General features: G+C 33.4%; 1 protein-coding gene across 1 annotated transcript in view; it reads left to right on the plus strand.

The window, feature by feature from the left end:
- LOC129224014 (leukocyte tyrosine kinase receptor-like) overlaps positions 1–22533 on the plus strand; it is a 208518-nt gene that overhangs the window by 48853 nt on the left and 137132 nt on the right. Inside the window, exons 3-5 of the mRNA XM_054858410.1 lie at positions 10004–10226; positions 16323–16459; positions 19287–19418. Coding sequence (XP_054714385.1) covers positions 10004–10226; positions 16323–16459; positions 19287–19418 — 492 coding nt within the window. The remainder of the gene's footprint in view (positions 1–10003; positions 10227–16322; positions 16460–19286; positions 19419–22533) is intronic.

The following is a 22533-nucleotide window of genomic DNA, read 5'->3' on the forward strand; positions in this document are numbered from 1 at the left end:
ACAATCTATGCAGGAGCTGTTCATATAATCAAAATGAAAATTGAATGTTTGGCGTACTCATAGGTATGTTCTTGCTATTATAATTTTAAGTTATGTATCTTAACACACACACACATATATATATATATATATATATATATATATATAGATAAAAGCTGAAAATTTGATCCGGATAATTCGGAGATCCGGATAAATGAGGGCTCGATAATTGCGGTTCTGCTGTACTAAAAAATTTGATGTTACGCAAAATCGGCATGACACAAAGTTACTCGGTATGACTCTTCCCTTTCAGATTAAAAAAAAAAAAATAAATAAATAAAATAATCTAAAGTACTTTTCATTACCTACATTGAAATATAAATTTCGGGAAAAGATGGCGAACACATAGCGAATTCAGATGTTCTGAAAAGTAATGTCACTTCAAAAATCATTTCTTCACGAGAATCGTCTATCATCGCCTCTCGGAATATTCCACTGAGCCAGCCCCGGAATGTGCGCGGGAAGAGATTTTTCGATCGATTCCACCCTCCTTCCCGTCCTTCGTTCCCGAATCCCGGAGTAAATTCCCGGGCCTCCTCCGGTCGACCTTGAGCAAAGAATCGTCCCTGACCCTACGCCCCCCACCCCACCCCTTTTCGTCCTATTTGCTCTTTTCATCCTGGTTAGAGCTTCGAATTTTGTGGTCGGAAATTTCCGGAAAGAGCAGCAAATTAAGATTTAATAAATATACACGCGAGTGATTCTAGCATGCAAGTTTTAGTTTGGGAATGACTTTTGGGGTTTGTCGGAAGTAGTTTCAATATTTAAATTTAAGTTCAAGGATCAATTTTATATACCTAAAATTAATACAGACCGCATGCAATGTCGATCGAAATTTGTTGCATAATACCTTAGTTCTTGTGTGATGAAATTTAATTCTTATAAACACAATGCACTGTAGAAATAAAATTACCTAACCCTCATTTATTGTTACTGTCGTAGCTTTTATTGTGGAAACGTCCATTAAAAAGAAAAATATTTCTACTGAGGTTGCGTTAGAGGTTTTATCTTTTGCCTACCTAGTACAATCCAGTGATATAGCATGCATTGTTTCGTGTGGCATATTTATCGGTGGATGCATTCATCACAAGATTTTTGACAAATAGTCCCTGTTAGATGAGAGCACCTGGGCTCTTGCTGATGCAAAGCTGCAATAGGTTTTTAACTTTACCAATAATACTCAAAGTCAAACGAGTGCTCGAGACATCTTTTACATACCGCATTATCATACGATAGGACATCGATTTTCAGCAGCTTGAAAATCCACCAACTGGATCCAGCTTCGAACCTGTGCCTTTGTGCTAAGTAGCCAGCGCCAAACCCCTACACTGTCGTGGGCAGGTAAAGGACAGCAACTGAAAATTTTCAGTTTCCATTATTTTGCACTTTTGCCATTTATTGTACATTAGCTGTATTGTACGAACTTGCTTATTAGGTTTCCGCTGAAGCAAAAGGACGAAAAAAACATCTGATTCCGACATTTCACTGTTGTTAGTATTGAATCCAAAACGAGTTTCTTTAAGTATCTCGAAGCCTCATTTCTGCACATACTGCATTTATCTGTCCACGACAGTACAAAATTCTGTCGTATAGAGTAGCAGACATAAAAAATACAGGTTATCTTGGAACTGTTCGTACTATCCCTGAGGAGATGTAGGGGACACACTGAGGATTCAGAATCATATGGTGCTGCAGGTTCGGAAAAAGCTCCTTCATGCAGTAGCGGGAGTTCTGCGAAATTTCGAAAGTGAACAGAAACTTCCCTTTAGGTACAAAACGTTTTGAAACACTAAAAATAAAATAAACGTTGTTAAATCTCAAAAATTGCAAAAGGGTTGCACCCAGATCAAAGACCAGTCTCTTTTTTCTGCGGACTGGCATCGCGGGTCCGCCGAACCAGTGATTGAGAATCGCTGATCTAGTACAGCATACAGTGCTGGCCAAATTATTAGACTAAGACTGTTTTAAAAGCAAATTCTTTATTGATTACATAACTATAGACACATTAACGAACAGTGAAATAATTATCTAATATTTAGTATGCATTCCCTTGTTCTTGATGAGCATTTTAAGTCATTTTGGCATACTTTTCACAAGGTTTACACCATTTCTAAAGTTTTTAAAAAAAGGCGGTAAAAAATTTTTTATACTCACTATTATATATACTCACATACACATACTCACTAATTACCTAAAACTAACTTTAAATATAACAGAACACACTAATAAAAAGAACTAGTGAACTGTTTAAGCTGATTGAGGTTATGTTCCTGGTAGGTAGATAAACAAAGAACATAAGCAAAGCAGACAGTGCTGCCACCTGCAAACATTAAATTATGCTAAAATAACGTAATAATCAGTGTACAGTGTGTACTGTACTTAAACAGTAAAATAAATAGTATTTTAGTACAAATAGTGTACAAAAAAAAAAAAAAAACTCTTTAGTCTAGTAATTTGGCCAGCACTGTAAAATGGCCAGCACTAGTTACGACCCTGAAATGCAGTGTAGTTCCGAATCACTAATGAATCCTCTACACCTCCAGTAGAAATAGTTCTAGGAAACCCTCCGTATTGTACGGGACAAACAAAAAGCAAACCCTGCCCCCCCCCCCCCCCCCCGATGTATATGCTAGAGCAGAGGTGCCCACCTAGGGGAGGGGGGGGGGGGTCATGGCGCAAACTATGCCATTGAAAATTTTAAGGGTGGTTTGGTTTTGAGAGGTATTTTTTACTTTTTTTTTGGGGGGGGGGCTCTGACTTTGGGGGGCTTTATGGCATTTGAGGGATACGTCTTTGCTCTGGGGAGGAGGATGGGCACCCCTGTGCTAGAGGGTAACGCAAAAATGGATTTTGGGATGAAAGAATAAGATCAAAAATATGTGTTGGAGTATTTATTAACCGACTTCAAAAAGGAGGCGGTTATCAGTTCATACCGTATGTATGTTTTTTTTTTTTGTTTGTCCACTCATAGCGTCTCACCTAGTGATCCGATTTTGATTATTCTTTTTTTAATGGATAGGGGATGGCTCAACTTAGGTCCCATTACTTTGTTTGACCATATTTGTTTTTTAGAAAAAAAGTTATGGGCAAAAAACAACAAATTTCATGCAATTTCCCTATTAAATGATTAAAATGATATTGTAGCGAAGTTCGCACTATTCATCCGTGGAAAACGGTGGCTCAGTGGTAGAATTCTCGCCTCCCACACGAGCGACCCGGGTTCAAATCCCGACTAGGACAAAGTGAATTTCACTAAATTTTCGTTTCTACTGTTTCCCGTATTTTCTCGAATGTTCTATTAATTTCTGTATCTTTCCAAGTCGGGAAAGTTCCAGCACTTTCTCAAGTTGTATATAAGGAGATGTAACGTTCATTCGTGGTTCTGAATAAAGATCTCGAGTTGAGACTAACGAGTATTCGCTTCATTTGGCTTTCACATTGTCTTCGCTATCTTCATCTACGCGACAATATGAAACTCATTGTTATAAAAGTTTGGTGCCATATAACAGTAATATTAATAGTAATTGTAATGATAATTTTGAATGAAGGCTTCTCTGAAGCAAGCATTAAATTTCTTCGAGGGATACTTCGATAATGAGGAATCTGGCGCTGTCGCCTCATTTTTGGCGTAAATAATTTTATTTTAGTAACCCTGCTGATTTATAGTAACCCTATGTGAATTATCAAAATCTTCCTTTCTTCAGTGCTATTGCTCCATAGTAGGGGTAAACCTAACCTGGAAGCGAGGTGATGCAGTGATTAGGATCTGCTTAGCCTTCACAATGCTACCATTAGGTTTGCCTCAACTACTCTGTAGTATTTTTATCGTTATCGTCTCTGCCGATAACAGATGATCGGGGCTAAGTAAGAAAATACTGGATTGCATCATGAGCAACTTAGATGCTGTGGAACGTAAATTAGTTAGGAAAACAGCAATACTTAAATGGTTATAATTAAGTTAACTACGCATGATTTCCAGAGATTAACAAAGATAAGTTTTTAGTGCTAACCGCTTAAAGTTTAACGCGTGTCAAGAGTTTTTTTTTTTTTTAGTATGGAGCATTTTTAAGAAAAAAATGTGAAGTTTCGTGATGGTAACTTCTTACTATTTCTGAAATACCTACATTTACACTAAAAAGAATGAAATAAAAAAAATTTGAAAAAAAAATAGAACCGACTTCAAAATTGCTCTAAAAAGTGAAAAATAATTTTATTCTTTAAACACCATCGATAATGCTTTTAAACATAATTTTTGAAGTTGGCGCAAAAATGATGGATAAAATCATTCACAGCCATAACTCAAATACAACTATAAATTTAACCAGGCCCAGTTTCTTCACTATCACATACATTATGCATTGATGACAGCAAATTTGAATAACGATATAAATGTTTCGTTCGTAACTTTGGATGCTTTTCTGAAAAAAAATATGAACGAAGCATGGTTACCCTGGATTTTACGTTTTGTTTTTGCGCCAACTTCAAAAATTATGTTTAAAAGCATTATCGAAGGTGTTTAAAGAATAAAATTATTTTTCACTTTTTAGAGCAATTTTGAAGTCAGTTCTATTTTTTTTCAAAATGTTTTGATTAATAATGATTGCTTTTTGGTTTTTCATGACACTTTTTTACTTTCTTTTACAAAAAAGGAAGTATTGTATTTGCGAAAAACTTTTTACTCAAAAATCGACCTTAATTTCCATTTTGCTCACGACCAAATGAATGTTGAGTTTTTTTTTTTTCGACTCGAGCACACGTACATATGTAACTAAGAACGTATAGACGCACGAAATATCTATTTTGACATTTCCCGAGTTAATTACAACTAGTTTTCTCGTGACGTCTGTATGTGCGTATGTGTATGTGCATATGTAAGTCACATAACTCAAGAACGGTATGTCCTAGAAAGTTGAAATTTCGTACGTAGACTCCTAGTGAGATCTAGTAGTGCACCTCGTTTTTTGGTTGCATTCGGGTATTTCTAAAGGGATCGTTTGCCCTTTTTTGGGGGGAAATCATTGTTAATTTCGATGCAAACTCAAATGGTGTTATAATTTAGCAGACACTCGGCGATATATCGCCGGTCTTTTGGTCGCCACGTTTTTTCGCCAACTTGGCGACAAAATTGGCGGAATTTTTTTTTAAATCTGGTTTTAATGTAGCCATTGTTGGTGATATTTAGAGAGTTAACTCTTGAATCACATTAAACTTGCAATAATGGAGAAATAACATTAAATTGGTATGAAAGGAAGTCATATGATGCACACATCAGCTCGTTTCACTTTGTGATTGCTAGCAGATATTATTCAATGCTTTAGAAGACCTTAAGGAGGTGTTATCGCTCACCTCTGGTCCTTAGATAGGGTAAATAAGATAATTGTGAATAATTATTCTTGAAATCTTGTCTAACTAAAGAATTATTCATACCAAGCATATTAAATGAATTCATTTCGAATATGCATTTCTTTTTTATTTTGTCGGCTTTTAAACAAATTTTTTTTTTTAATTATAAAACTTTCAAAAATTTTCTTTCATTTTTCAAATAATAACGTTAATTTCTTACTGCATAGGTAATTTAATTTTTGATTATTGCTTCATGTACTCTACGGTTAGCTGGTGAGCGGCAGTAACTGCATAAATCAGTTTTTCAAGATAGTTGAAGAAACGCATTCTGAATTCAATACTAACCATAGTTAAATGTTGAAATTGAGCGGTTTTTTTCAGCGAACGTGTTTTTACTTTCTTTTACGAAGTAAAGGAAGTATTGTATTCAAAAATAAAATTTTCTCCCAAAAATCAGGCTTAATTCCTATTTTGCTCGCCCCCGAATGAATATTGAGTAATTTTTTCAACCCGACCACACGTGGATATATGCCTAAGAACGTACAAACACCCGAAATATACCTTTTGACTGTCCCCGAGTGAATTACAACGAGTTTTCTCGTGACCTCCGCATGTATGTGCGTATGTATCTCGCATAACTCAAAAACGGTATGTCCAAGAAAGTTGAAATTTGGTACGTAGTCTATTAGTGGAGTCTAGTTGTGCACCTCCCCTTTTGGTTGCATATGGATCTTCCAAAGGGGTCTTTTACACCTTTTTTTTTTGGGGGGGGGGTAGAATCATTGTTAATTTCAATGCAAACTCAAGTATTGTTATAATTTGGCAAACACTTAACGATACAACGCCAAGCTCTTGGTTGCCAAGTTTTGTCGGCAACATGGTGAAAAATTTGGCGGGTTTTTTTTTTTTTTCTTTTTTTAAAATCTGGTTTCATTTTGGCCACTATTGGCGATATTTAGAGAGTTAACCATTAAATCACATTAAAATGTCCAATATTGGGAAAATTAATCTGTGTAAAACGTTTTTTTTGCTTCGGTTTGCAACAAACTTTTCTTTGCTTACTTCAAGGCACTATTATCATTAAATTGGCGTAAAAGGAAATCATGTGATGCACACATCAGCTCGTTTTTTTTTCTTTTCTAAAAGAATTCTTTTTTCCTCCTTCGAATTAAACAGATATCGTCGCCTCAGAGCAATAGCAAGATATTTAATTCCAGAAATAACAAGATATCTTAATGTTGCTCTGAGGCGACGATGTCTAGTTTAACCTTCTTCAAAAGTAATTCACTAACAATTGTTACTTTGGCGAATTTAATGTCTAAATGAGCGTCAGTAAAAATTAAATGTGCTTGATGTGTTCGGGATTGATGCTAAAAATTTAAGACACAATGCAGTGGGCGTGGTTTTTGATGTTTTTCGATATGATTTGCAGTGAATATATACCTTTTGTTTTTCCCCATTCTCTTGTAAAAAATTCGCGATGAAGGGCCTGATTCAATGTTTAATCTTTTATCATTTGACCGTGTCTTTCATTGTTTTATTTAAAAAGTAGTTTGTATTTAGTCGGCTTAATATAACTCGATCCTTTAATTACTGTAATTTAACGTAATTTTGAGCCATGTCATTTCATGCATTTTCCTTGAAAGGTATGAAATAAGTTCTCCGCTCCTTATTTTACAAAAAAAAAAAAAAAATTGCAACATTGAACACAGTTAAAAAAAACTGCTGACTGCTTTCACGGCTGCCATCAATATGAAGAAATAACATTACCGGACTCCCATTTCGAATCTGAAGCCATTACCACCATCAGAGCACCAATCAGAGGACAACGCCATCCAATCAGGAACCAGCATCCACCAGCAGTTTGAGAACACCATCCAATCAGGAACCCGCCCACACCAGCAGTTTACTTAAATACCAGAGCGACCGGAACAGCTCATCAGTCGCATCGAAGTCATCCACTGATGATATCAGCCGCAGAGCTTGACTAAACGTCTGGATTTTCTTTCCCATTTCGGCCAGGGCCAATAAGCCCGGAAATATTATTTCTTTATATTGAACACAGTTTATTGCCTCCATTCAATAATTCTTTAATAACTCTTTGAAGCTATTTTTGAAGTCTTTGAAAGTGCTTTTCTAACATTAAAATACTCTTTGAAATATCTATGAAATCATGAGTTTTTTGAAATGAAAGTCGAAAGAAAATATCTCCGCATTAGAAAAAAGTTTCTATTTGGTGAAATATATTGGCAGTTTATTGATATAAAAATAGTGGTTATTAAAAGTTCATAGGATACGAGTTCATGGGCTAAATAACAGCACATATGGTGAAATCAGGCTCATTGTTTTATGCTTTGCAAATCCCGAGCGAATCTTGAAAATAGATATAAAAATAATGGCTATTAAATGTTCATAGGTAAAATCTGGAATAACCACTACTTCAACAGGTTGTAGGTATTTAAAATAGTTTACCAAAAGCAGTTACTTGCAATGGGTAAATAGCTTAAAGAGAGCTCTTGATCTTCATTGGGAATTGCTATAAATTGACCTAAGACCAGTCTAGCTGGGCACATAACCAGTTGTTGGTCTTCATTTCACTTTGTATTGGTATTGTAATTATATTGAGTCGTGAAAACTCTCTACACTGTTAAAACTACAGGTTGCGTTTGGCACCTGTCAGGGGTGAAACGCTTGTTCACCAGCGACACCCGATAGAGAGCCGAAATTGCACCCTTAGCAAGGGTGAAAAACTGACTCCCTTCACCCAACGTGCACCGTAGGTGAAAAGATGGTACCCTAGGTGAGAAAAATGGCACCTTTATTGCTTCCTATAGGGATCCCCCCCCCGTGTTGTGTGCGTTTTTGAATACAATTGTGTTTTATTTATTTTGATTTATATATACGAAGGCATTTGATCACATTTCAACTTTCGAACATAGTTTACAAGTGTTCATGACTTTAATTTGTCTGTTCGTGCACTAACTTTCTTATATTCACACTTGAATTGCTCAGTAATTAATATGTTGTTGACAATTTTTACTATAATCCGTACCGAAAATGAACAGGGAAGGTATTTATCAATCATTTACCGGAACAACCAGAAATAGGTAACATTAGATTAGAATCATAGGAAAATAAAAGCGTTTCATAAACGTTTAAAATTTTAATCGAGCGTAACTTATCAATACTTATTATAAGATTCGATATTTGAGTATCCTTATGCTAGATAATACTAATACTAATTTAAAAGCCCTTCTTTCCAATGTCAAGTTTTCCGTCAGATTAAAAATAAAAACGAGCAGATAACTACATTAGCTTCATGCAATAACGCCTGAGAAAGATACGTTAACCAAAACACGATGTGAAACTCATGAGTCAAACGCTAAGTGAGAGATTTCTTTTCACGCAGTTTTTTTTTTTTTTTCCTCCGCCTTTGCTGCTCTGTTCGTTTCCACTACATAATTTCATTGAGAAGAAATAGACTTGGTATATAGGCTGTTTACGTCGATGCATTTTTATTCCGGAATTAGCAATTCAATTATCAGCTGATTTAAACGTTTTTATTTTTAATGTTGTTGTTCAAGATAGTACTGATCGATAGTTTTAGGTAACAGTTTTGCAGGATATAAATAACAAGACATTAAATGTTTAATAAGGTAAACGGAACAATAAGAGTTGTCAACATACTTTAAACACTTTAAATATGTTCGAAAGTTCTGAGAGCTACAATATGATCAAATGCCTTTACTTACGCGAGATTTCGAAGATTAATCCACGAAATTTTCAGTTTTGTACTTCATTCAATGTGAAAGTAAATTTCGTTGCAACTTCCTTCGTTCGCCATTCAAACTGGAGTTGTCGCTGGACGATAAGTCAGAGCGCATGCGCAAGGAGTCGCTCTCCTATTGAATGGTCTTTTATCACTTTTGTTGACGTCGTTCACCCACTGAGGAACCAAAAGCACCTTAACGACACTTCCTAGCCTCTGTTTCACCCAGAGGCACCGTTTTTTCACCCTTGGGTGAAATTCTTTACCCCTGTGGAACTCCTGGTTTTAACAGTGTATGGAAATCTTAATAACTTTTGCATTTCCCTGTCAGGTTAGATTTTAAACAAGTAGTCATTTTCATGTTTACAAAATGTTTTATAGGAAATTTAACGACTAAAATAGTATTTTTGATTTGAAAAATATTTTCTCAAGTAACTCTTGTGTAAATTGAATCGTCTTTTTGCATTAAAATGAGCATTCCATTGAACTTTATGTAACTTATGTCCTTCAAGTTATTTTTCTCTGTCCTACTTTTAATTTGAGTTTATTTCACATTTTAAACTGGAGAAGAAATATATGAAGAGTACAGAGGAAACACCTTATTAGTCAACAAAAGCTAATTTGAGAAAATCACATTTGAATGTATGACTAATGGGATTTTTCCTCTACACAACCTATTTTCAATCAAATATTTCAGTTGACTTAATATTTTAGCTACCACTAAGATGGCATCATTATTCCTTTTCCTTGAAAAGACAGCTTGAGGGAGTTTCTCCCTGTACCCATCATATACGATTGTCAGTTATTAGCGACTGCTTTTTGAGAATGTCCTTTTTTCCTAATTACTTTCAGGTTTACTCTTGTACCACAGTCCTGGTGCTCCTGGGGCAGCTCGCGTTTCTAAGCTTGAAGTTCGAAGCGGGATACTTCGGCCACCCAGTCTACCCGATTGCAGCTTGCGTCTTGCCCTGCACATGTACCAGATGGAAAATGCCAGATTCCAGCTCTTGGTACAAACGGACAATGATAGAACAACGTGGGAAAGCGCACGCTTCTCTGGTGATAGTGCTCACAAGTAATTTATTGTTCAGTTTTGCTTAAATGTATATTAATCTTAAAATGATTGGATGTCGACCCATTTGAAAAACCTGAATAACATGGAAAATTCAGGCACATTTTTCAGACATGTGGAAAACCTGAAAAAATCAGGGAAACTTTCACTGCCTTTACTGTTTTTAATTGGAGAAGTTTTGTAATATTTCCATTTCAGGTAAGAGAGAGCAAATAGATTTTTGAAGTGAAACTTTTTATGCTAGAGTTCTAAAATTCTGATCCATAAGCATTTTGTGTGACGGAAGTGACATAGTTGTATTTTAATTGCTGCCAAAAACAATGAAAAATATGCATAAGTTCAGCCTTAAAACTAGTTTATCAACTTTTATTAATTATATTAACTTTATAACTATTAATATTTTTCAGTGTTTTTGGCAATAATTAAAAAGCGTATTTCGAGTATTCTTTAGCTTTCTCCTTGTTTATAATATTTTTTTTCATTAAAGTGACTCAATCTTGTTGCGAATATGCCTAAGTCAGGAGCAGAAAGAACAAGAGCGTGGCGTGAGATAAAACGCGCGGGTGAAAAAATAATTCAAAATTTAAAAAAAAAGAAAGTGTCACTTCTCTCGTTTGTCAGCACGACACACATTTTTTTTCCTGTTTTTGGACAATGGCTATAGGCTGCACGTGCATTTTATTTATATTTTTTTCTTAACTATGATCTCTCTTCAGTTATAGCAGTTATGAACTGTCTTCGTAGATTGTATTACAGTAGATTCCAACAAATCCGGATCGCAAAAATCCAGACTCCGGAAAATCCGGGTCGATAATCAGGATGTTTTTTTTTTTCTTTTTTTTTTTTTTTTTGAATAAAATACTGTTGCAATCCAAGCGATTCTTTCGCATCGCATAAATGATATAACTTTGGCTCTTCATATTTCAAAATTGAAGTCATTTATGATTCGGCCATCTCTCTCAAAAGTCAAGATTTTTGAATGCCTACTATTTTTTCTTTTTTTCTAGCTCAGTTTCAGGCATTGGGGTTTTCATACACTTTCCTAGGTAGGGGAATGTGGGGCAAAGTGAAATGGTTAAGATGACTAAGCATTTTCAAAATGAACAAATCAGAAATTTGTTTTGCGAATTACAGTACACAAAGAAAGAACATTGTACTTCATAATAAAAATTGCGTTGAAACTTTGCTATTTTTTTATTTTCGGTAATAAATTTGAGTCTCAAAAAAAAAAAAAAAAAAAAAAATGGAAAGTTTTCACTTTTTTTTTTCATGGGACAAAGTGAAAAATAAAATGTTTTTCTAATGAAATATTTCCTATTCGATCATAAAACATATTTTTGATCAAAAGTAACAGTAAATAAAAAGGTTGAATGAAAAAAATGAAAAAAAAAAAAAACCCGAATAATTAAATAAATAAATCAGTTAACATATGAAGAAAAATAAATGAACGAGTATAAAAGGGAATGAACAAGAAAATAAATGAATGAATGAATAAATAAGTGAATTACTAAATGAAGAAATGTAAATAAATTAATTAATAAATAAAAACGTAAGTGATTTTTATTGATTGAGTAAGTAAATGAAACAAACTATTTCACTTTGCCCCTATCCACTTTGCCCCGCATGTACTTGACTAATTAATTGCTCAGTTTATTTAAAATACAAATAAGCCTAATATTAACTAAATTAATACCGCATTGAATATTAGGGGATCTCAATTAATACTTAAAATGTTAATAAAAAGAACTGTTTCTTTTCATAGTAACAAAGTAACAAAAAAAAAATTTTTTTTCACTTACAACAAAATATTACAATATGAGTACCAATTTTTTAAAATTGCCTATATTACCAGATGCTTTAGTCTTCGGCGGTATTTTTTCCCTGACTGGAATATACTGCATATGGTACTATATAATTAAAATAATACCTGATAGGTGGAGCTAAAAGCAGAGTAAATATTTAACCATTTCACTTTGTCCCGCTATTTCCCTTTTCCCCATGTTCCCCTACTTGTATTTGTTTGTTGACTTTTGTATTTAAGCGGCGTCAGTACCATGGGAACGCGAAATGTTAAATTACGAAACTTTATGTACCTTTTTCTCAAAAACGGATCATGATAGAAACAATTTTCACACTGTTTTCAAAAAATGTTAGACTCTACTAAAGTGAAAGTTTAAGGCAATTCTGTTTATATCAAAATTTTATAATTTTAACCAATAATTACCTTTTAAATGAAAAAAGACCGTTTTGACCATAAAAACATCTGTTTATTAAAAGTGTGAGTTCTAAAGCAAAAATTTCCCTTCAATGCAATTATGAGCATTTTAATAAAATGTGTTAAAAATCTCAAAGTAATTTGAATAGTAATTTTCTAGAAAAAGGAACAGGAGTTTCTAAAATTGACTTTTTGAGAAAATTGCGTTTGAAAGTAAAATTGAACGTACATTTTAATACATTCCTGTCTCATTAAAATTTAAATTAAGTTACTTTTAATCTCTACATAAAAACATAAATTCAGTGTCGCTTGAAAATTCTTGATTTGAATATTTTTAATGTATAAAAAGCTAAAAAATTAAGGTTTTAGGGTATCGGTTCCCCTTAAATATTATGCATATGAAAAATCGTAATTTATGAAAAAAAAATACTAGAATAATAAAAATATATAAAAAGAATTTCATGATAAATTTTGAAAAATTGAAAGCTTGTGTCAATCAACGATGAGTATAATAATTTGTAACTTTTTAATGATATTTTAAAACACACATTAACAGTTCGATAGTTGGAAATTTTATGTTGTCGGTATGAAAATTCAGGGGAAACTTGGAAAAGGCAGAGAAACTGATTGATCTGGAATAGATACCCTGATTTATTTATGGTATCAGTTGCATTAGAGGCTAGTTTAGAAATTGCAAAATGAATTAAAAGTAAAATTACATTCTTTTTAATATGCATCAGGACCGGTTTGTTACGGAAATAAATATTGTTATTTTCACTATAGACCAACTGCGTCATACAAGCATCAATCATTAGAAAAATTAGTTCATAAATTCACTCTTTAAAAATATTAATCATTTTCATTGAAACAGTCATTTTGAGCTCATTTTCAAGTTCGGAAAAAATTAAGTTTGTGAAATCAGATGAAACCTTTTATAGAGAGATATATGTAAGAGCTTTATGAAAAAAAATTGGTCCTGAAAAATAAAAATATTTTTAATAGTGTTTTATCCTCACTAAAGCTTCATTCCCTCACTAGTGCGGGAAAGACGAACTCACTAAAATTCGATTCTAGTAGTTACGTATAACTGATATTTGAGTTTATTCGCAAACAAATATTCTCAAACGAGGAAGTAATGACAACTCCTCCACTTCTCCCCCGAATGGTAACAAGACCTTCTCGGTTTTGGTGGCAGATATGGAGTGACTTTCCGTCGCCGTCCAACGAAGAAACCCTGAACAACAGCTGACTTGACTGAAATTTTGACAACACAAAATACAGCAACACCATCAAAATCAACATTTTCCGTACATAATTAAGGTTGATTGTAATTTGAAGAAAAACATATAATTTTTTTTAAGTACAATTTTGAAGAGAAAATGGTGTTACTTCAAAAACATAAATAATAAGGATAATTAATTACAAAATGATTAAAAGTTATTTAACATTTTAGAAACGACATGCTTTTCAAAAACAATCTTGATTTGAGATAAGAATGATTAAAAATATAATGATGCAGTAACAAAGTCGTGATCAGTATAGAATGTCACAATTGGTAATATGGTCATAATCAGTAAATTGTTGGCTTTAGTAAATTGGTGGAAAACATAACTCGTCTTTTTTTTTTTTTTTTTTTTGAATTTCATTAAAGTAAAAGTTTAGGAGGAAAACAAAAATAACAATACCTGTTCACAAAAAATTTAAAATTCTTAGACCCTATATATTTATTTTTCTTTATTTCAGTGAGGGTAAGAATAAAGATTTGTGCTTCTAAATAAAATAGAGAAGGTTTTAAACATTTTTAAAAAATTTTAACATTTTTATCACTAAAACAGTAAGTTTTCCAGTTTGAGTCGGTATAGCGAGGAAGTAATGAATGATTATTTACTTTTCATACATTATTTTATTTGACAAGTAAAAACAGAGTCGGTAGTCAATGGCTTTCAAGTTCTAAGATTCGGAGTCAAGAGTTGAAGTCGGCCATTTTCCCTCATAGTCCGCTATTATGCCAAGGCTGTGGTGTCAGTGTCGGAATAGTAGGCTCTTAAAATTCCCGTTGTTGGAGTTGGCAAGTTAACCTCCGACTCCCCATCCCTTTTTTTGAGAGCATTTTAATTCTCTAAAGTAGCATTTTTTTTTTTTTTTTTTTTTTTTGAGAATTGAATATGTAATTCAGTTTATTATGGAAGTAAAAATTTTATGTCTTTACTCTCCTCTCATTTACTTATAGTTCCTGGTTTCTTTTCAAATATTTTGTTCATTTAACTGTTTATGAAAAAATCGTAAAATTCTCATTTTGACATTTCTTACACTGAAAAAAAAATCAGTACTACTAGAAACTCTTTAGGAAGTTGAACTTTAACTAAGTTTTCTAGTCACAATACAGCTTCTTCTTAATAAACGTTGCCAATGTTATTTAAGAAGAAGCTTTATATTTGCTAGAAAAGTCTATGGAATGCCAGTTACCTAGAGGTTTTTTAGTAGCACTGCAGTTTTACTTTTCTTCACTTTTTTTTTTTTTTTTACAGAACAGTAGTTACTCATTGTTTTAGTGTTGGATTTTATTGTGATAAACTTGTCAACCTATCTAACTGATACACTTTAAGAAAAACTGCAGTTAAAAAAGTTTATGGAATACCAGTTTCCTAGAGGTTTATTAGTAGTGGTGCAATTTTTTTTGACAGTGTAGGAGTTGCTCATTGTTTTACAGTGTTGGATTTCATTGTGATAAACTTGTCCACATACAAAACTTTTACACTGTAAAAAAAAAAAAAAAAAATGTAGCTAGAAATGTCGATAGAATATCAGTTCCCAAGAGGATTTTAGGAATGCTGCATGTTTTTTTTTTCTTTACAGTTTAGTAGCTCTTCATCTTTTTTTTTTTTTAATGGGATTTATTGTATTTTTTTTTTTTTTATAACGACGCAGCTTCTTCGTAAGCAACATTGACAACGTTACTTAAGTAGAAGCTACACGGTAACTGTAAACCTTTATAGAATCCCAGTTTCCTAGAAATTTTCTAGCAGTTTTTAAACTTTTTTTAAGTATTTTTTTTTAATTATTTTTTTATTGTGTAGAATATTTGACACTTGTTTTTTTCAATCGTCTTTTGGTTTAACCCCCAGTTTCGCCGACATCCGAAACTCCCCTCCCCCCTTAAATATATCAAAAGGTATGATTGAAACTGAAAAACGGGGGGGGGGATTTCATGTCGGGGAAACTGGGGGGGGGGACACTTCTTTTTTGGGTGACAGAAAATGGATATTTTTTTTCTTCTTCCTATTTCGGCTCACTACTAATTTTATTAATTGTTTTATTGCTAAACACACTCTTGAACTATTTCACATCATGGTCTGAGAAATAAAAAAGCATATTGAAGTTGTGAGATTCCGGGATGTTGAGCCATGGTCTGAGTGTTTTTTCCCCGAACTTTTCGACCGCATCTGCGGCGATCATCTTCAGTGCTTACGTGGTCGAAGCTTCCAGGGAAGCGACTTCCTTACAACTGATGCAGATTTCGAAGTGTTACTATTTATGTGGGACGAGCTAGCTTTCCCTTCGTTTAGGGTCCAGGATTGGCTCATGAACGTTCGTCCTTGTTTCATTCAGACCTTACACTCAGACCACGGCACAACAGCCCGGAATCTCACAACTTCATTGACACCGGCCTTGAAAGCCTACATTCTTACAAAAAAAAAAATATTGTTTTAGCAACTTGTTTTCTTTACTTATACCCTGCTCATCGATTGCGTATAAATTTTTGTGTGATGAAGTGTGATTTCTATTGTAAATATAAGCATATTTTCTTCGAAACTTTATTTATATTTTTGTTAAGAAAAAAAAAGCGAATGTAATATACCATGCTTTTTTATTGACTTCTTTAGGTGGGAGTCTCAATCTTATCCCATCGGTACAGTAAGCCAACCCCTCAGACTGGTTCTTGAAATAACGTTTCATCCACCTTTCGCCGATCCATCTCATCTTGCTCTTGATGATCTAGCCATCACTGATTGCTACAGCAGTAAGTTACGTTTCTTCTTCTTTTTTTTTTTTTTTTTGATTTTTAAAATAACAAGTAAGCGTAAGGTTAAGACCATGTAATGTAGGAAATGAAGTCCTATTATGAATACAATCTAAATATTTATGGGTATTTGTGATGTTAGTTCCGATGTTGGAACGATTAGAAATTTTAGTGCAGTAAGAAAGGTGCAGTTAGAAATTTTAGTGGCGTAATGTGTCCCCCCCCCCAACTTGGGGGCGGGGCAGATTACGCCATTGAAATAGTTAGAGGGGTGTTTTATGGGTATGTTTCTCTTCTTGAGTGAGGAACTTTCGCTCAAGTTAGGTTTTTGTGGTGTTTGAGGGGTTCACCATTGCTTTTTGGGGGGGGGGGAATGATGAACAACTGTCAATAAGAAAGCCAAAATACTGATCCTGTTACTCTTGAAAACCCTATGTAATTGCATGACGCATTTAGTATCAAAACAAGGACAATCCTATTGTTTAAACTTTGCAAGAGAGACAAAAGGCAATCATGGGTTGAGCAGTTTTTCAAAGAAAACCAGTTTTTGACAGCAATTTTGACCTGATGGAGTTGCATATGTTTCAAATTGTTTTCTAGCTCTGATAGTATTCACAAAAAAGTATCAAATATGGAAATAAAACAACTTTTGAAAATTCATGAATTGTACTAGCTTTGATACTAATTATAAACGCCTGGTATAACTACTATATGTAACTCTGCAGTTCAGATATACGTAAGTCCGACTGTGGAAATTTGGTGCCTGCCAATCATTTCAGAAACAAGTCCATTCTTAGTGTATGGTGCTGAATATAGGTACAGTAAGATAGGACGTGTGCCATGCTTACGAATTTAGCGACATTTTGGTGATAGCAACATATTTTTTAAACAAGTAGGTAAGGGTCATTCTCCAGAAAACGTAACTTTTGAACGCGAATATTTTTCAATTTCGAAACCTTTTGTTTTCTTTTTTTAATTCTTACATGAAAGTGCTACCTACTAGAAGTAACCATAAAAATTGGCCAGCTAAGTTCCAATTATTTTTCTCATAAACAAAAAAAATTAAAATACCTTGTTCACAGAAGAAAAAAAAAGAAATTTTTTTTAATGTTTAAAAATTGAGGCCAATTTAATATCAAAGTAGTAATTTTGTTAATTATGCAAATAATAAGTTACTTTAATGATTAGTGGGAATTTAATACTAAGCTCTCTTAATTAAAGTACGACTTAATTAGTAGTTATCGTTTTAGTTCAAATGTGTGTTAAAAATAGTATTTAGTATATTTGGGAATATACTGGCAATTTATAATTGTGATAGAATGCCTAAGATAGATGTATTTAACCTCCATCATTTATTTTCCCTTCACAAATAATGACATTGATGTGGTCTGTCACGTAGGTGAGATTCACGAAGGTGAGGAATTTTCCATTAATATAAACCTAGTGGATACATTTTTGAGGGAAATATGTTTTTTCCTCTTTGCGACATTCTGCACATGTCAAGCATATGAAAACATGTTCACTTCTTTTCTTGCATTAATTTACATCCCTGAAATTTGAGTTCACGGAGGTAAGAAGTCAGAATAACCACACAAAGTTTTTACAGCAAAATCTATTTCCTTGTTTTTCGACAAAAATCTCACAACTTCAACTATGGCTGAAAATAAACAAGGGGGTTCCCTTGTATCATGGAAAATAAAATTTGATGTCATTACTGTCACGTGTTAATGAGGAATGGCATTTTAAGTTTGGGTAATGCAGGTGAGCATTTTTGGTGTGACATGACTACTTAGCCTAAACAAAATGAACTAAGATACAATATTAAAAAATTAAATATACTTAAACAATTAGTATTTGAGACACTTGTGAAAGGAATAATAAATATACTATATATATGTATACTTTTAATTAAACGAGTTATTAAGCAACATAAACAGTCACACCGGGTATGTGACATGCCACGAGGTGAGAGTTCACATGTTGTATACCAAAAATATACTAGAATAAAAATTATAATTAAAAAATTTTTTGGAAGGTTTAATGAGCTATATTTTTGATGAAATTAAAAAGTATTGTTAAATGAATTGTTCCTTAAAGTTTTTTCTGTAAAATGCGTGTGACAAAAAAGTTACACTTTTTGAAGAATGACCCATAAAAGAGGAAGAGAAATTCTAGTCCTTTCATGCTTTCTAATATTAAAAAAAAAAGCATCTGAAAAAAAAGCTTGTTATATTTAAGCGTTTTTGGACCTTTCCGCTTAAAACTAAATAGGCTATATAAGACGAAAAAACAAGGAATTTTAGCAAATCATTCGAAATTTACCGTCTGCGAGATTTATTTTATTATTTGAAATTGTTTTTAAATTGAGACTGCAAAAAACAGCTTTGTGTGAAATAAATGAATTCCTAATTTATCGTTTGCCGATTGAAGAAGGTTTATTATAAAGAATGATGTACGTAGTTTCGATGACTAATACTTAGGATTTTTAGAACTTAAGATTTTTAGATTCAGATTGACCTCCTTTTGAACTCAAGATTTTCAGAATCAGTTGAATTTAAAGAGAAATGTTCCCTTAATAATATATTTTCGTTATATGATGATTCTAAATTGAAATATTTGAATTGCAGCAATTACTGCATTGAGCTGGCATAAAAGTAAAATTACAAGTTTTGCGTTCTTTATTGCAACTCTACTTAGGCCAATCTGTTCTTTAATTTTCCTCTGCGTAGCCCATCTTTATTAAAATGGACATTACAACCTTGTACTACGCGATTTGTAAAAAATGATTTGAAATATTTGTATAGTAAAAAATACGTTTAATACATAGGGCGTCGACCAAGCGGGGAATGTACAGGACGTCAATTTCAGTGTCCAGATGTTCCCCTGTGCATGGAACCATCGGATATTTGTGACATAACGGCGGATTGCAGAGGCGGAGAAGATGAGAAGCAAGATTGTGGTGAGTTAACATTTTCTTGTTTTAGATAAAAGCGGTTATTTTTTTTTTTTTTTTTTTTAAAGAGTTTTATCTTATTTTGAAAAAAAAAAGAAAAAAATATTAATTTGAATTTTTGACATCTTGAATTCAAATTATGTTTTTCGTAATGATGAGCGTGTGTGTGTATGAATGCACGTGTGTGTTTGTGTAGGCGCATGTGTGTGGGTGCGTGTGTGTGTGTGTATGTATGCATGTGTGTGCGTGTTGTGTATGCAGTGCTGTGCGTGTACGTGTGTGTGTATGCAGTGCTGTGCGTGTACGTGTGTGTGTAGGCGTTCGTGTGTGTGTCTGTGTGCAGGCATGAGTTTGGGTATGTGTATGTGTGTAGGAGTGTGTGTTTGTGTCTGTGCGCAGGCATGAATGTGTGTATGTGTGTGTATGCGTGTGTGTGTGTGTGTAGGATATGGACGCAACCTGGAGACGGTTTTCGCAAGAGGAGCAACATCGTAAAGCCGGTCGACGCGACGGTGGCGCTGGCAGAGGGTGCTGGTGGGAAAATAAAATGATAGGAATTCAAAACACTCAAATGAGAACAACAAGCAATCGTGATTGTTAAAAAAAAAAAAAAACGGCTGCACAAAAATTCAATTAGAACATTCAGTTTCATAAGGAAAAAAAACTACTCAGAAAAAAAATCACTGATTTGAGTAGCCAAGAAATGTAAGCTAAAACAATTGAACTGTCCATCCACTATAATATTAAAATCTGTTCGCGTCCGTCTGTCTGTCTGTCTGTCTGTCTGAAGATCGATCTTCTCGAGAACCACTGCGCATCGGGAGTCAAACGAGATACTGATCAATTTGAAATTTTCCAAAGAAAACAATAGGACCAATCTCATAATTGTACGACTTTAATTAGCGGAGATATTAATTAAAACGTTAATTAACATAACGCTATTTAGGAATTTTTATTTCTTTCCTGTTGCCATTTTGCATATGGGTGAGCAAATAAAATTCTAATAATTGTGTCAAAAGAGATTTTTTTGGCTGCTGTCCAAATCTTAAAACAACGTTTCCATCTAGAATTTCATTTTTAATTAGTTTAAAATTGGTTGCTCTATTCGGACATTTATCGTCTGTCCTTTCTTTTTTTTTTCACATTCAACGTTCTTAACTCTTTTCAGCATATGAAAAATGTTTCTTTAGTAATGTTAATTGATTGAAGTGTAAGTTTATCATTCACCGGCCTCATATTTTGGTACCTTTAGGATGTGTGACTAATTATGTTTATTTTGTTGGACTTTTTTCCGTCACATGGGTGAGTTTTCGAATTGTAATAAATCTCTTTTTCCTTCCTGTTTCGATTTTTGCAATACAGTTTGTATCGTTAAAAGAACACGTTAAATTAAGATTGTTTGGATTTCTTTAAGTGAAACAGAGTTGAACAAAAAAGATTGTTTTTAAGGATTTTAACTAAAGCTTAATTGGAATCTGATGGCTTGATATTAAATTAATGCTTATTGGTATTTAATAAGTCTTGGTGCTTTAGTTTCACGTAATCAACAAAAAAGTGTGTGTCATTTTATGTAAAAATCTGATTGTAATTGTACATAAATATTTCAGATATATTCTATCAGATTTAATTCAGTTTAAAGTGAGCACATATTATAGTTGAGAATGCATATATTTTCATCTTTTGTGCTAATTGAAAATACTCATAACTTGTATTATTGATAAATATGATTAACGTTAAAGAGGTTTTTGCCAAAAATATGCTCTACTGGTGTTTTGCAAACCTTGCATTACGCGTAATTATTTACTCCTTAGCGCTTTAGAAACTGATGTCAGAATAATACAAAAACATCAATTGAAGAGCTCTTTCATTTTTTAAGTAGCCCGTGCAACGCCGGGCACGCAGGCTAGTTTGGAAAAAAACTGATAACTGAAAAAAATACAATTAAATTACGCAAGTAGAAACGTGATAATCATATGAGCTGATCTTATCATAGAATGCATTTTTTACCCGTAAATGCATTCTATGATTACCCGTAAATGCATTCTATGATATGCCTAAGATATGTTTCCCATATTTTGGAGTTTAATATTTGAAAAATAAAAATAAAACTGGGATTGTTGTTAACTCGCGCAAAGAGGTCACCTCCATTTTTTAAAATTAACGATGTCGTTCAAATGAACCTGTTCAATGTACAGGTTAAAGAAATGGACCATCCTGTGATGAACGGTTCATTAGAAAGAACGACACTGCCATCTCCAACTCATTATTCGAGTAAACGAACTAGCTGTCAATATTTCCCGCTTTTAAATTAATGTTAAAAATCATTACCCTTCTGCAAATGTAGTTTTACAACAAAACTTCGTTCTTATGGTGAAGATTTCATGTGTGTGACTTCTCCTACAGAAGAATGTTTAGTCTTTTTTTTTTTTTTTGAATTCTTATAAATAAATTATGTAAGAAAAGTGTTGCTTGTAAGGAGACTTCCAGTAATTAGAATAAAACACTTTTTTCGACAAAAAATATTTCTTTCACTCCGAATTTTTCTTTATAATCTTTACTAATAATAAAGCTGAAAGTCTCTCTGTCCGGATCTGTCTCTGTATGTCAGAATCTCTGTGACGCGCATAGCGACTAGAACGTTCGTCCGATTTTCATGAAATTTGGCACAAAATTAGTTTCTAGCATGGGGGTGTGCACCGCGAAGCGATTTTTCGAAAATTCGATGTGGTTCTTTTTCTATTCCAATTTTAAGAACATTTTCCCGAGCAAAATTATCATAAGATGGACAAGTAAATTACGAAATTATCATGACGTGGAACCGTAACATGCGTACAAGCCAATTGGCGAGAAAATTCACCATACATTATTTGTAAATATATAGGTGAACGAAAAGACCTTTTAATTTCTATTACGGGCAAATCCGCGCGGGTACCACTAGTATCGAATAAAACGCAGGTTTGCCGAAATTAATATTTTATAAGCTGTATACATAAATGTATATTCTCGTAAATAAAATGTTGTATTTTTTAATTGTTCAAAGTAAAGGTTTTCACAATTACCAATTGAAAACATTTGATGCTAATGATCTTCTGAAACAGCATCTTAAGGCATCCAACAGTAA

This window comes from Uloborus diversus, chromosome 6, assembly GCF_026930045.1.
Source record: "Uloborus diversus isolate 005 chromosome 6, Udiv.v.3.1, whole genome shotgun sequence".
In the NCBI taxonomy this organism is placed as follows: Eukaryota; Metazoa; Arthropoda; class Arachnida; order Araneae; family Uloboridae; genus Uloborus; species Uloborus diversus.